Source organism: Girardinichthys multiradiatus, chromosome 6 (genome assembly GCF_021462225.1).
Source record: "Girardinichthys multiradiatus isolate DD_20200921_A chromosome 6, DD_fGirMul_XY1, whole genome shotgun sequence".
Lineage (NCBI taxonomy): Eukaryota > Metazoa > Chordata > Actinopteri > Cyprinodontiformes > Goodeidae > Girardinichthys > Girardinichthys multiradiatus.
In genome coordinates this window covers 28,205,744-28,220,941 of record NC_061799.1, presented here as the reverse complement: position 1 = coordinate 28,220,941, position 15,198 = coordinate 28,205,744, and the positions used below count along the sequence as shown (strand labels likewise).

Sequence of the window (15,198 nt, the reverse complement as noted above, 5' to 3'; positions counted from 1 at the left end):
GATATAGTCAAGACAAACACTGTGCTCAGTGTGTAAAAAGAAAAAAAAAGAAGGATAACGTAAGTTTCAAATTTGACTCAGGAAGTTCAGGTTGTGAATCGGTAATCTAACTTTAAATCGGTCTACGATAATTTTGTTGCCTTATTAATCTTAATAAGGGTGGTCATTTCCCTTCAACCCACAGGACAGTTTGTTTTGGGGGTGCTTAGTAATACATATAAATTATGTTCATGTTGTGCCTGTAATAAATCTCACACTACAAAGGCAAACGACAGCTCCATGTGCCGCACAAGGTGCCCTTTTTTTCCACTTGAGCACCTGCCCCCCAAAATATCTGTGCACGCCACTGTTACCGCGTCATGAAGACCAAGGAACATAGCAGACAGTTCAGTGAAACACTTGTGCAGAGATTTAAAGCAGGGTGAAGTTGGAAAACCATCTCTGAAGCTTTGAACCTGTCACAGAGCAGTGTTATTCATCACTATCACTATTCATCATCTAAAACTGAGAGTTTTACTGTAGACAATGAGAGTATGGTGCAATTACATTCTACAAAGACATTGCTAAAAACAAATGTCTGTAATACCAAATTAATATTATATATTATTATATATTATGATTAATAATTATTATTAATATATATATATTAATAATTAGATGTCTACTGAAGTACAATTGACTGCAATGCATTTTATTGAGAGGTATCAAAATAAATAGGCTAAATCCAAATGTAGGTCATAGTTTCGAGGTTTTCATTTGTAAAAACTGTATCTAACTATGTATCATTTTGTCCCACTTTACACTACTATGCATTGTTCTATCACATAAAATAGCAATAAATAGCAAAAAGTTTGCTATTGTAAAATAAATCAATGCGTATTAGTATATGACCCATATGCTCTGATGCAAAGAAGTTGTGTTTCACTGTCCTCCCTTGACACAAGGCATTCCCAAACCATACTGTTTTCACCTGCTTTTTTACACCTGCTGACATCTCAGTATGGTAGGCTTCATCCACCTTCCCTAATTTCACACTAAGAAGCCTTACAATAGCACTTTTCTGCACCTGTACTGTTATCTAAATACACTGATCCTAACTCAATTAATGCTATTGTGCCAAAGCTTGACCGCTGTTTCTCACTTGTGAGCTTAATCAAAGACAAATACCTTTGACACCTAATAAAAAACAAACTTATTTAACTTTAAAGCTACAGAAAGAAGAACTTGTCCAGGATTAAATGGACTTTTAGATCTATTACAAAATAAATGTCTATTATTTGAAACTAATATCAATAAAAGTCAATGCAAATGCTAAGACGTATACAATGTGTGGTGTAAGATATTATTCAAATGCTAAACTCCTTAGAAATGCATGAGTACGCTGAGTAGTACCTACTCAATAATAAGTAGGTTTTACAAAGTAGTTGAAAACCTTTTTTTCTTAAACCATTTATTATGTATTAATAAAACACTTGTCCCCTATGATCACACACCAAACATGCTGAGGGCTACATGGTGGTTCAGTGTCTTAGCAGTGAACAAAGCAACATGTAAAGGGTGCAAGAGACTTTCCGACCAGTTTACCTGCCCCAAAAGCCACTCTTTTAGATGGGATGAAACAAAATGTTGACCTGTGAAGATCTGCTCTCTAACCAGATGGCAACAACTAATCAGAGCCAAGTGATAACGCTCATAATCACAAATTAAACACACTTTACTACTCCTTGCTCACAACCCCTATGGCTAAATTTTGCCGTTTATTGTCCTCGTGCTACAATAGATAAACATGGACAGATAGATACCACAGTATCAAAAAACACCTCATATTACCTTCACCTCGCACTTCGACTGCTGAACCTCTCTGAATATCATGCTTGAGTTGCTCCTCTTTATAAACGTTTCTAACTATTGGTGGTGTTGCAACTATGTTGATTGAACACAGAAATGTGACAAAGGAACCGATCATCCACATATGAAACTCATGTTAAGAGAAATACACAACTGAAGGGAACAAAATGTTAAGTCTTTTTACGCACATCAAGTGCATACAACAAAAGTAACTCAGAATGTAAAGAAATGATGTAGGGGCCAAAGTTCATTTCTTCCACATAAGTAGCAAAAACTGCAAACTACAAAATAACTTTTGATCAAACACACATAAAGCCTAAGACCCAACAGCACAACAAGACAACACCCAACAAGTTTCAATTTAAGAACTCTAGGCTACCGTTTCTGCAAGTAGTTTCATGTCACAAAAAGAAAACAGTTTTGTTTTTTTTAGAAGAGTGCTCCATTGATCTCATTATGCATGAAATGTAAATATAATTAAGCTACATACAATTTATAAAAACATCATTAAAACTTATCTCTGTTTGCTGCATAGATGAATGGAGAATTATGTGCACTTGTAACAGAGCATGAAAAATGATAAACTCTTTTTTAATTTTTTAAGCTATAAGATAGAACAGAGGCCATGGTAGCAGCCTTGATTCAGCTTTGAGTCTTTTGTTTAACAGTGGTGCCCTTTAACTTTGGTTCCTAGTGAAGGAAAAAATAACTTAATAATAATGATAAAAAAAAAAAAAAACTGCCTGAAAGATTTGGTTCACATTATACATATTCATTTGCTTATTTTATTCTAAACCAAATTTAAAAAGTACCATTTGTGAGCATCAGTCTGTATAATAGTGCTGGACTAAAATATGCTGGCAGTTCTCGACTGAGTGCCCGATGAGAAACTAAGAGATTGTATCTTATAGCTGATTGGATGATGGATCTGACATCCATGAATGAAGTCATAATAACTTTAGTAATCCAGAATATAGATTAAACATGACATATCTTCAGTACAATATTTATAGTTTTTCTTTTTCTATAATTCTTTACACTTTAGGATTTCCTCAAACAATTTAATAACAATCCGGAAATGTGAAAGCAGAGCTTTTTTTTTCTTTTTTGCTCATGGAGCTAATCAAGTAAAAGTATGTTGCTTCAATCAATGTATAATTGATTTACCGCAGTATATACAAGAAAAAAATCATGACTTTTAAAACTTTACAAACACCAAAGCCAGGCTAGGGCCAAATATGTATCATATATCTGGACGCTTAAAAACAAAAAGGAAGCGACAGCATTAGATTGAGAACACCCTTTACGTGGCAAAACACAGACTGGCAGCAAACTATGGTGTGGAGATGTGAGTCAGAAGCTACCTTGTGCTTGGAATTTGGCCCCGTTACTCTGAGCGGCTTGTTTGACAGCTGTTCCAGTAACAGTTTCTCAGCTAGGGCTAAATACATCATTAGCATCACAATCTTACAGAGATGAGCAAACTTATCACATTACCTTCATGGTCTTTTTCAAACTCTTTTGAACTTCTCTGACTCTCCTCTTTTAGAAGCTGCTGTTTAGGGGCTTCGCCAGTAGTCTGCAGGATGACAGCTACAATATTTTGGCACAACTGTGATTTAAAATAATAAAACCTCAGCTGCATGAAGCACTTAAGTTAGGTCATCAGAGAAACAAAGCTCCTGGGTGCAAATCGTTATTCAGATTAACCGTCAGCCTCCATACAGCAAACAAAACAACCCAGAGAGCACAGAGACTTGCAGATGTCCAAGCTGCAAACATGAAATACAGCCCAGGTATTTGAAAATGAGCTATTCAAAAGCCTGGAAACATGACGCCATGCTAAACAGCCAGCTAACAACCCAACAGGTTGTAGTTTGAACATTTAGAACATTACTAAAAAGACAACAAACAAGGTGAAAATCTTGAGAAAGTTACCTTTTACAGTTTCATTTATCTCCTGCTTCTTCTGCTCAATGCTTTTAACTTCACCCATCTTGACTGAAATGCAAGTACAACAGAAACAGTCACACTAGAAAAGTCCTTTAAACTGCTGCTTTCCATTAGACAACGCTTCTACCAAATAAAATCACAGAACAACAGAGCAGAAACATCAATATAAACATTAGTTAAGGTTTTAGATGCCTTAACCTGGCATCAGCAATACTATTCTGCTGTTATCAGTGGCCTGTTTATGAAGCATGTACCGGAATGCAACTTTATTTGCACTTAACACCGGACACAGCCAATGAACTTTAAACAATTAAAACTAGGGAAACATACATTTATCTTAATTTGTACATACATCTATCATAAACAGCACAGACAAGACAAAAGCAAAATTTAAAGGAAGACTCAGCATAGGAACAGAGACGTAACTACCCAACTAGACGAACATAAAGCTCACAATAACCCTAACCATCCTTTCTTCCTACCTTTAGTTTTTTCTCTGGTCTCCTGCGTGCTGGGTTCTGGTTTAGCAGCTGAAGGAGGCGGAGAGAGATTCACAGCTGAGCAAAAATAATGCAAACTCAGTGTGCCATAACTTGTCAGATCATTCAAACAATTTTATGAACTAAAACCAACATATCAACTGGAAAACATTCGAAAAGAAAATGCAAACTGTTTGCTACTTCAACAACATGACAGAGAACCGAAAGGACTAGCTTGATTGCACAAAAACCTAGAAAGAAGCAACAAGAAACAAGCTTTGCATAAATACCAAACAACAAGTAACGGAAGCAAAATAAAATGCTTTGTTTCTGGAATTTCTGAACCCGAGAAACGTAATGCCCTAGAAGGAATGCACAATGTTTCAGACAAAATAAAACCATTCAAAATGTCACAATGGTGAGCTTACCACAGTGAAACATTCCACACAACGACCGTTAATCAAACAATAAATAAGTGAACGCTATCATGAATTTGATGTCAGGCACACATAACAGGAACATTAGATGAGCAAGGAAAACACAACAACACAACCAAACACAAGAGCAAATAGCAAACTTCAGATAAAATAGCAAACTACAGTGCAAATTCAAAACATAGACCATATTTATCTAACAAAAAGAATCCCCTATCAATGAAACTTGGGTTTTCCAAGTGGCTAATTTATGTTGTAGTAACAAAAGATTTTGTACATTGTAGTGTTTCATATAAATCCTCTTCCTACCCTTGATTCTGAGGCTGGCTGTGGTCTTCTGGTCTCCAAATACACAGCTGTAGTCTCCACTGTCTTCTGGCCCCACTTTGGTAATAATGAGATCATTCACAGAGGCCTTCTGCTTCATTTGGTACTTTTCTCCAGACTTCAGGATCTGTGTTCCCTTCTTCCACTCCACAGGGACTTCAGGTTTGGAAAGTTCACAACGCAAAGTAACACTGGCTCCTTCTTCAGCCTCCAGGTTCTCCAACTTCTGTTTGAAGGTCACTGGTTGGGCTGAATGGTTATTATTTGGTACATAGTCAATGCTATGCCACAACAAATAGTAAATAAATGTACATGAAGCAAACCTAAACTGAAAACTGTAACCAGGCCTCAAGCTGACAGTTTGCACACATTTATGACAAAAACGTTGATGGCAGACAGGCTTTATAACACACAGGCTTAAATATAGCAATGAAAAGAAAGTTACATTGAACTGATTACAAATTCTCTTCCTACCCTTGATCTTGAGGCTGGCTGTGGTCTTCTGGTCTCCAAATACACAGCTGTAGTCTCCACTGTCTTCTGCTACCACTTTGGTAATAATGAGTTCATTCACAGAGGCCTTCTGCTTCATCTGGTACTTCTCTCCAGATTTCAGGACCTGTGTTCCCTTCTTCCACTCCACAGGGACTTCAAGTTTGGAGAGCTCACAATGCAAAGTAACACTGGCTCCTTCTTCAGCCTCCTGGCTCTCCAACTTCTGTTTGAAGGTCGCTGGTTGGGCTGCGTAGTTATTATTTGGTTCTTAGTCAATGCTATGCCACAACAAATAGTACATAAACTAATACAAAGTACAATTAAACTGGATAACCAGGTTTAAAACTGACAATTTGCACACTTTGATGACAAACAGGATCTACAACAAACAGGCTTAAATACATACATGAAGAACAGACAATCAAAAAAAACTGGTTAAAATGAACTGATCATAAATCCTCCTCCTACCCTTGATCTTGAGGCTGGCTGTGGTCTTCTGGTCTCCAAAGACACAGCTGTAGTCTCCACTGTCTTCTGGCACCACTTTGGTAATAATGAGTTCATTCACAGAGGCCTTCTGCTTCATCTGGTACTTCTCTCCAGACTTCAGGACCTGTGTTCCCTTCTTCCAATCCACAGGGACTCCAGGTTTGGAAAGTTCACAATGCAAAGTAGCACTGGCTCCTTCGTCAGCCTCCAGGTTCTCCAACTTCTGTTTGAAGGTCACTGGTTGGGCTGCATGGTTATTATTTGGTACATTGTCAGTGGGATGCCACAAATGTTACCGTGCCTTAAAACAGTATCCATGCCCCTTAAAAATTTTACATTTTGTCTTCATACAACCACAAACTATAATATACTTAATTGAAATTTTATGTAATAGGGAAAAACAATGGAAAGTGACCCTCTGCCCCAACCTTAAAGGGGCATATCATGCTTTTAAATCCTTCCTTTTCACACTTAAATCATTCAGTTGTGGTCTATATAAAGTGAAGCTGCAATGCTTTGGTCTGTTAATGTAACTCCATAGGCCCCTCCTAGATTTCCATGAAAAATTCAATTTAACTAGACACTTCGAAAATGTTCTGATGCTGGGGTTCTGTGTAATGAATTGTGTGGGTTAATACACCTAACAACCGAACCGAACTTATCCTCTTTCAGCATGAGCATACTTGAGCTTGGACTACAAAATAGCAGTGAGGAATAAATATGGTGGATACGTGAAATTGATCAACCGAGGTCCATGACCTTATTTAGCTGTTCCGCTGTAAATACTGTGATGTAACAGTTGGAAAAACGTAACAGATGATAGAGAAAACTGAACCGACTGAAAAATATGACCCAAACAGAATATACACTACCGGGCAATAGTTTTAGATACAGTTTCTCACTTAATGGGTCTCTGTATTTTCATGACTATTTACATTGTTGATTCTCACCAAAGGGAACAATACTGTGAATGAACACACGTGGACTTATATAGTAAACAAAATGTGACATGTGACAATGTAACCATTTTTATATTATAGATTGTTCAAAATAGGCACCCTTTGCTCTGATTACTGCTTTGCTCTCTTGGCATTCTCTCCATGAGCTTCATCAGGTAGCCACCTGAAATGTGTTTTCCAAAGAGTTTTGAAAGAACTTCCCAGAGGGTAATTGAGAGGCAGCCAAAGGTTAATATTTCACACAGTACAGCAAAGGGTAGCTACTTTAAGAAATCTAAAAGATATATATTTCAAGTTCTTTTACAAATTTTTATTTGCTACATATATCCATATATGTTCAATCAGAGTTTTGATGCCTTCAGTGAGAATCTATGTGCAATGTAAATAGTCATAAACTTAAAGAAAACTATTAAAGGAGAAAGTGTGTAAAACCTTAGACCGGTAGTGTAAAGATATCTCCACAACACCTGGAGAGGCTAAACTCAACTTTTCTGCACTCCTACAGACACCAAGTACACAACAAAATGTATTAAAAGGCTGAAAAGTGAATTTTGCATGATATGTCCCCTTTAAATCTTTTGTAGCCTCTAACAATTTTTCTTCCAGGATTGCCCTGTAGCTCCATCACTCTACCAATCAACTGTGACAAGCTTTCTGGTTCCTATTGAGGAAAACCACCCCACAGCTTGATGCTGCCACCACCATGCTTCATCATGGAGATAGCAGTCATAATTTTCAGCCAGACATTGTATTCTGCATCTAGGCAGAAAAGTGATGTTATGGTCTCATGCAACTAGAGCACCTTCTCCCTCATGTTTGCTGTGCTACGTATATAGATTGTGCCAAACTGAAAACTGAAAATATTATGGCTTTTTTCTATGGCCAGCTTTGGTGAGTGCATGAGATTGTTTTCCTGCGGACAGATGATTCGACCTAGGCTTTGGATGCCTGCAGCTTCTCCAAAGTTACAGTGAGCCTATTGGCTGGTTTGGTGTTTATTGTTCCTCCTACCCAGCTTGTCAATTTAAGATTATGGCCATTTATTGGTAGGTCTGTTATTGTGTTCATACTATATCTATTTCCAGATGATGGACTGAACAGTCATCCATGAGATGACCAAAGATTTGGATATTGTCTTATAACCTAACCCTGCTTTAAATTCTCCTCAATGTTATCCCTATTTGTTTTTTGCTCTCTATATAAAACCTCTAAGGCTTTCACAAAATAGCTGTATTTATACTGAGTTCAAATTATGCACAGGTGAACTCTATTTCTCTATTTACTAACTTGGTGGCTTCTGAAGGCAGTTGGTTGCACTGGGTTTTATTAAGGGCTATCAGAGTAACAGGGGAATTCAAATGCCAGCCAGAGTTTTCAGATTTGTATTTGTAAACATTTTCAAAGAGGTTGCAGAATTTACCTTCCAATTCCCAGTTAGCTACACATACACACTCAATAAAATATATGAAAGGTTGTGTTTGCAATGTCACAAAATGTGGAAATGTTTAAGAGGTGTGAATGTTTTTGATAAGATATTGTACATACACAAAGTACAACTTAGCTGAACACGCTAGACACACAAACGTTGTTGAAAGACAGGCTTCATAACAAACAGGCTTAAATACTGAAATGAAAAGAAAGTTACAATGGACTGATTATAAATCCTCCTCCTACCCTTGATCTTGAGGCTGGCTGTGGTCTTTTGGTCTCCAAACACACAGCTGTAGTCTCCACTGTCTTCTGGCACCACTTTGGTAATAACGAGTTCATTCACAGAGGCCTTCTGCTTCATCTGGTACTTCTCTCCAGACTTCAGGATCTGTGTTCCCTTCTTCCAATCCACAGGGACTCCAGGTTTGGAAAGTTCACAACGCAAAGTAACACTGGCTCCTTCTTCAGCCTCCAGGTTCTCCAACTTCTGTTTGAAGGTCACTGGTTGGGCTGAAAGGTTATTATTTGGTACATAGTCAATGCTATGCCACAACAAATAGTAAATAAACGTACATGAAGCAAACCTAAACTGAAAACTGTAACCAGGCCTCAAGCTGACAGTTTGCACACATTTATGACACAAAACGTTGATGGCAGACAGGCTTTATAACACACAGGCTTAAATACAGCAATGAAAAGAAAGTTACATTGAACTGATTACAAATTCTCTTCCTACCCTTGATCTTGAGGCTGGCTGTGGTCTTCTGGTCTCCAAATACACAGATGTAGTCTCCACTGTCTTCTGGCACCACTTTGGTAATAACGAGTTCATTCACAGAGGCCTTCTGCTTCATCTGGTACTTCTCTCCAGACTTCAGGACCTGTGTTCCCTTCTTCCACTCCACAGGGACTTCAGGTTTGGAGAGCTCACAATGCAAAGTAACACTGGCTCCTTCTTCAGCCTCCTGGCTCTCCAACTTCTGTTTGAAGGTCACTGGTTGGGCTGCGTAGTTATTATTTGGTTCTTAGTCAATGCTATGCCACAACAAATAGTACATAAACTAATACAAAGTACATTTAAACTGAATAGTCAGGTTTAAAACTGACAGCTTGCACACTTTGATGACAAACAGGATCTACAACAAACAGGCTTAAATACATACATGAAGAAAAGACAATCAAAAAAACTGGTTACAATGAACTGATTACAAATTCTCTTCCTACCCTTGATCTTGAGGCTGGCTGTGGTCTTCTGGTCTCCAAACACACAGCTGTAGTCTCCACTGTCTTCTGGCACCACTTTGGTAATAACGAGTTCATTCACAGAGGCCTTCTGCTTCATCTGGTACTTCTCTCCAGACTTCAGGACCTGTGTTCCCTTCTTCCACTCCACAGGGACTCCAGGTTTGGAGAGCTCACAATGCAAAGTAACACTGGCTCCTTCTTCAACCTCCTGGCTCTCCAACATTTTTACAAATGTTGTCAGCAATGCTGCACAAGTAGGTTTTATATTACATCAAAATTAGACACAAAATCTAAAGAAACTTCAGAAGTTTAGGTTTTTTAAATTACGAAACAATACATTGTCTCTAAACTTTTGATAAAAAAGACATGAATTCATAATATTGACTCTTATGTTAGTAGACAATGTCTGGTCCCCACAAACACAAGAATATTCTCCTCTATTCTCAACATTACAGTTATCATCTGAACTATACAGAAGGTATATTTAAGTCATTATTTCTCCTGATTTAAGCATTTCTGCTCCTTTACGCCACTGAATGTTGCCTGTAGGTTTTAATAGTGCACAGCAAAGGATCGCTGAGCTCTCCTTCATTTCTGGTTTCAGTCGCTTCTCAATGAAACTGGCTGATAGGAAACGTTAAATAATTATAGGTAATAATGATGTATTATTTGGTGTGTTCCAATAATGCAACACTAATCTTAAAGGTCAAATATAATTTAAATTTGACTGATGTTTTCACTGATTACCTAGAACATGTCATTTTTGGGCTCTACTTATAGTTCTACAGAGCAAAATCTAAATTAAACTGCAAAAATAAATAAATAGATCTATGTCACGTGGAATAATTAAAAACATGTAAATGAAAGATGTTTGGAGTTTGTGCTCGGCAAACAATCACCCAGCCCCAAGACAAAGTGGGAGGAAATGGCACCTAACATAAAAGTATAGCATGTTTTCTGCAGCACATACAATATAGGAAAATTTGTAAATTTCTAATATGCAAAAGTTTCACTCTGGTGAAAGCTGTAGGATTTTTTTTTTTATTGAGACAAAGTATAAGAAAAATTTCTACTTCAAAACAACAGCAAATAATACGTTGCAACACCATTAATTTTAACAAGTGCAAGAAATAAATGACTAAATTGCAAAACAAAATAAAATAAAAGAATCAAAATAGATTAGAGGAATCATCCAATGTGACTTCAGAGGGGATGCCATGATTGCTTTATTAAATTTATGTTTGGGGAAGAAGTAAATGTCAAGGTTTCAGTTCCTAACACATGTCTAATTTCTCACCTTTCACGGTCACCTTCGCCATGCTCTTAGCAGTGCCCACATCACACGTGTAGATGTCAGTGTCCTTCTCCTCCAGCTGTTTAATGATGAGAGTTAGGACCCTCTCCTTCTGGAACATCTCGTATTGACCTCCAGCCCTTAGCTCTGTGTGGCCTTTCAACCACGTCACTGTGGATGGAGATTGTGCTGTTTCGCAATGCAAAGTCACAGAGCTTTTCTCATCTGCTTGGATGTCCTCAAGCACTTTGGTAAATTTATGGATCGGTTCTGGTAAGAAGCAGAATTGTTACAGTTTTAGAAAATTAGGATTATCTCGCAACCCCTTTGTATGTTATATATTATGGGGAACCCAAAGGAGACAATCTAACGTCAGACTAATATTCAGTCATTGGAGTCATCCATTCTGGTCAAACAGACCAACTAGGCTGCACAGTACGACATGCTCAACAGATGTCGCTGTTCTGATGTCGCCTGAGATTATAAAACCTGCGGAAAATAAACTTTCGTTGTCATTTCCAGTGTGTCTCACAGAACGACGCAAAGGAGGCACATATCTGGAGAGACAAAAGCTCGCAAGCAAACTTTTCCTCCACCCCCCGTTTTCTTCTGACCTGACCCATCCTCAACAGGTGGAGAAAAGAAATCAATGCCAAAGTAATTTCGTTTTTTTTATGTTAAATCGGATAGGTGCATTTAGAGGTCTGGGCAGGATGAGGCATAGTTAAGGTGATTTAGAATCACCAGTAGTTAATCCAAAGTATCAAGTTTTTGAATGCAATATTGATTGAAATGTTTTATGCTGAGCTGTTTTGATTTCCTGTGCAAGGTGCGTGTTCATGCTTTTGCCTGGCTGATCCCAAATCAGCCGGGAGTTAGAAGTTGGACTTTTAAGGTTTTTCATTCAAAGAAACTGCAGTCTGGGCCTTGTGGCCTGATGACTCCTTTGTTCCAGTTTTATTACTGGAGTTTTTCCACTGAGTTCCCTCCTCAGAGTTTTACGACTCTTTGTTCTAGATTTGGGGCAATCCGCTGCCAGTAGCTAAGGGCGCGGCCCCACCGTTTTACCAGATGATGGCTGCAATTGAGACATCAGCACACCAGGAGGGCTTCTTTTTAGAAGCGAACCCAAAATGCACATTTTGTCCATAAAACTGCTGGTTTGATCTTCATAGACACTCAATGCGCATATATTTTCTTATATTATTATTGTTAGGTAGTCATTTTTATCCCCTTTGTGTAGAATACTGCTTGTTGGTTAGGTGAAGGTTTTTGGACCAGAATAGAAGTATATCAGGGCTATATGGCTTCAATAAATCTTCACATATATATTTAAGAGAAGTGTTTGTGTTTGTTTTGTGCATGGGGGATTTATCTGTCAAAATAAGGTCAAAGTTCCCCCACCTTCGGTGAAGCGGTTGATTAAACAGTGACATCTAGTGTGGTTTTGGTTCATATTTATCAATTATTAATAATAATTTACTAAACGTAATTATTAAGGGCTTTGAGCCCATAATCACAACACCAGAGGACATCTATGATTTCTATTCGTAAGTAATGATTTTGGTTAAGAAATAATGTTTCTGAATTATGATTTTTAATTATAATTTTTGATAAATATTACTTAATTAATAATCAGAATCCTTACATCAGCACTATGTTAAAGTGAATGTACAAAATAATCTTAACAGTTAAATGAAGGATAAAACATTTAAATATGTTTAATTGCAATTTTTTTAACACAGAGGAAAATGTTTGGTAAGAAAAGACAAGAACCTGAACATTGAATGTTTAATTATTTAGAGCTTCCTGTGGATTTTTTAAGTGGTTTATTATGAATATTTCTTCTTATATCATTTTCAGAGGATTTGATTCTTCAGCCTTCACTGTGTAAAAATGTATGAATGCATGTTTGGATTTTGAGGAATATATTTGACAAGTTGTATTTAACTACTATTATCATTATTGTTGGATCTTACTTTTTATTTGCCTTTTTTATTAAATGTAATTTCCAGTTTTAAATAAATCTATAATATATTGGCCAGCTGTAGCCAGATATGCAAGAAGAAAATTTATACAGTGTTTATATTTCATCCCTACCCTTAATTTCCAGCTTGGCTCTTGTAGTTGCACCTCCAACGATTTCACAGCTGTACTCTCCAGAATCTTCAGCAGACACGTTGTGAATGGTCAGCTTCATGACCTTCTGCTGTTGACTGATCTCATACTTCTTGCTCGTCCTGATGGCTTTGCCATCCTTGGCCCACTTTACAGTAGAGCTAGCCTGTGTCACCTCACAGGTAAAAATACCATCTTCACCACAAACAGCAGAAACGTTCTGAAGCCCGTTTGATATAGATGAAGCCTTTCCTGTGCCATAGAAACACAAATGTTTAACTGTAGACCTAATTTTGATATACAGGTCCTTCTCAAAAAATTAGCATATTGTGATAAAGTTAATTATTTTCCATAATGTCATGATGAAAATTTAACATTCATATATTTTAGATTCATTGCACACTAACTGAAATATTTCAGGTCTTTTATTGTCTTAATACGGATGATTTTGGCATACAGCTCATGAAAACCCAAAATTCCTATCTCACAAAATTAGCATATCATTAAAAGGGTCTCTAAACGAGCTATGAACCTAATCATCTGAATCAACGAGTTAACTCTAAACACCTGCAAAAGATTCCTGAGACCTTTAAAACTCCCAGCCTGGTTCATCACTCAAAACCCCAATCATGGGTAAGACTGCCGACCTGACTGCTGTCCAGAAGGCCACTATTGACACCCTCAAGCAAGAGGGTAAGACACAGAAAGAAATTTCTGAACGAATAGGCTGTTCCCAGAGTGCTGTATCAAGGCACTTCAGTGGGAAGTCTGTGGGAAGGAAAAAGTGTGGCAGAAAACGCTGCACAACGAGAAGAGGTGACCGGACCCTGAGGAAGATTGTGGAGAAGGGCCGATTCCAGACCTTGGGGGACCTGCGGAAGCAGTGGACTGAGTCTGGAGTAGAAACATCCAGAGCCACCGTGCACAGGCGTGTGCAGGAAATGGGCTACAGGTGCCGCGTTCCCCAGACCTGGGCTACAGAGAAGCAGCACTGGACTGTTGCTCAGTGGTCCAAAGTACTTTTTTCGGATGAAAGCAAATTCTGCAGGTCATTCGGAAATCAAGGTGCCAGAGTCTGGAGGAAGACTGGGGAGAAGGAAATGCCAAAATGCCAGACGTCCAGTGTCAAGTACCCACAGTCAGTGATGGTCTGGGGTGCCGTGTCAGCTGCTGGTGTTGGTCCACTGTGTTTTATCAAGGGCAGGGTCAATGCAGCTAGCTATCAGGAGATTTTGGAGCACTTCATGCTTCCATCTGCTGAAAAGCTTTATGGAGATGAAGATTTCATTTTTCAGCACGACCTGGCACCTGCTCACAGTGCCAAAACAACTGGTAAATGGTTTACTGACCATGGTATCACTGTGCTCAATTGGCCTGCCAACTCTCCTGACCTGAACCCCATAGAGAATCTGTGGGATATTGTGAAGAGAACGTTGAGAGACTCAAGACCCAACACTCTGGATGAGCTAAAGGCTGCTATCGAAGCATCCTGGGCCTCCATAAGACCTCAGCAGTGCCACAGGCTGATTGCCTCCATGCCACGCCGCATTGAAGCAGTCATTTCTGCAAAAGGATTCCCGACCAAGTATTGAGTGCATAACTGTACATGATTATTTGAAGGTTGACGTTTTTTGTATTAAAAACACTTTTCTTTTATTGGTCGGATGAAATATGCTAATTTTGTGAGATAGGAATTTTGGGTTTTCATGAGCTGTATGCCAAAATCATCCGTATTAAGACAATGAAAGACCTGAAATATTTCAGTTAGTGTGCAATGAATCTAAAATATATGAATATCAAATTTTCATCATTACATTATAGAAAATAATGAACTTTATCATAATATGCTAATTTTTTGAGAAGGACCTGTACATGCCTCTATTTTAATTGCAAACTGTGAAATGCAATCTAACACAGATGGAGCCTAGTTTTTATTGTGTTAAAACTAAGAAAACTTGCATTTTAGTCCAGGTCATCATTATATCACATCACAGCCAATTAGAAACCCAGATCTGATTAAATATGTTTAACTGATCGTTAAAAGCTTAGAGTAGGTTTGTTAGAGCAGATTATATTATATTAGTTCATTACACACCCTAAAAACACAAGAGAGAAGTATTTTGATT

The 15,198-nt window shown here is 38.0% G+C and overlaps 1 protein-coding gene across 1 annotated transcript in view; it reads right to left on the bottom strand.

Moving 5' to 3' along the window:
• obscnb (obscurin, cytoskeletal calmodulin and titin-interacting RhoGEF b) overlaps positions 1 to 15,198 on the bottom strand; it is a 95,671-nt gene that overhangs the window by 43,200 nt on the left and 37,273 nt on the right. Inside the window, exons 31-41 of the mRNA XM_047368653.1 lie at positions 13,055 to 13,324; positions 10,958 to 11,224; positions 9,640 to 9,906; positions 9,152 to 9,418; positions 8,659 to 8,925; positions 6,005 to 6,271; positions 5,516 to 5,782; positions 5,024 to 5,290; positions 4,284 to 4,331; positions 3,787 to 3,849; positions 3,346 to 3,441 (exon numbers count right to left, since the gene is read on the bottom strand). Of these exons, the coding sequence (XP_047224609.1) occupies positions 3,346 to 3,441; positions 3,787 to 3,849; positions 4,284 to 4,331; positions 5,024 to 5,290; positions 5,516 to 5,782; positions 6,005 to 6,271; positions 8,659 to 8,925; positions 9,152 to 9,418; positions 9,640 to 9,906; positions 10,958 to 11,224; positions 13,055 to 13,324 (2,346 nt within the window). The remainder of the gene's footprint in view (positions 1 to 3,345; positions 3,442 to 3,786; positions 3,850 to 4,283; positions 4,332 to 5,023; positions 5,291 to 5,515; positions 5,783 to 6,004; positions 6,272 to 8,658; positions 8,926 to 9,151; positions 9,419 to 9,639; positions 9,907 to 10,957; positions 11,225 to 13,054; positions 13,325 to 15,198) is intronic.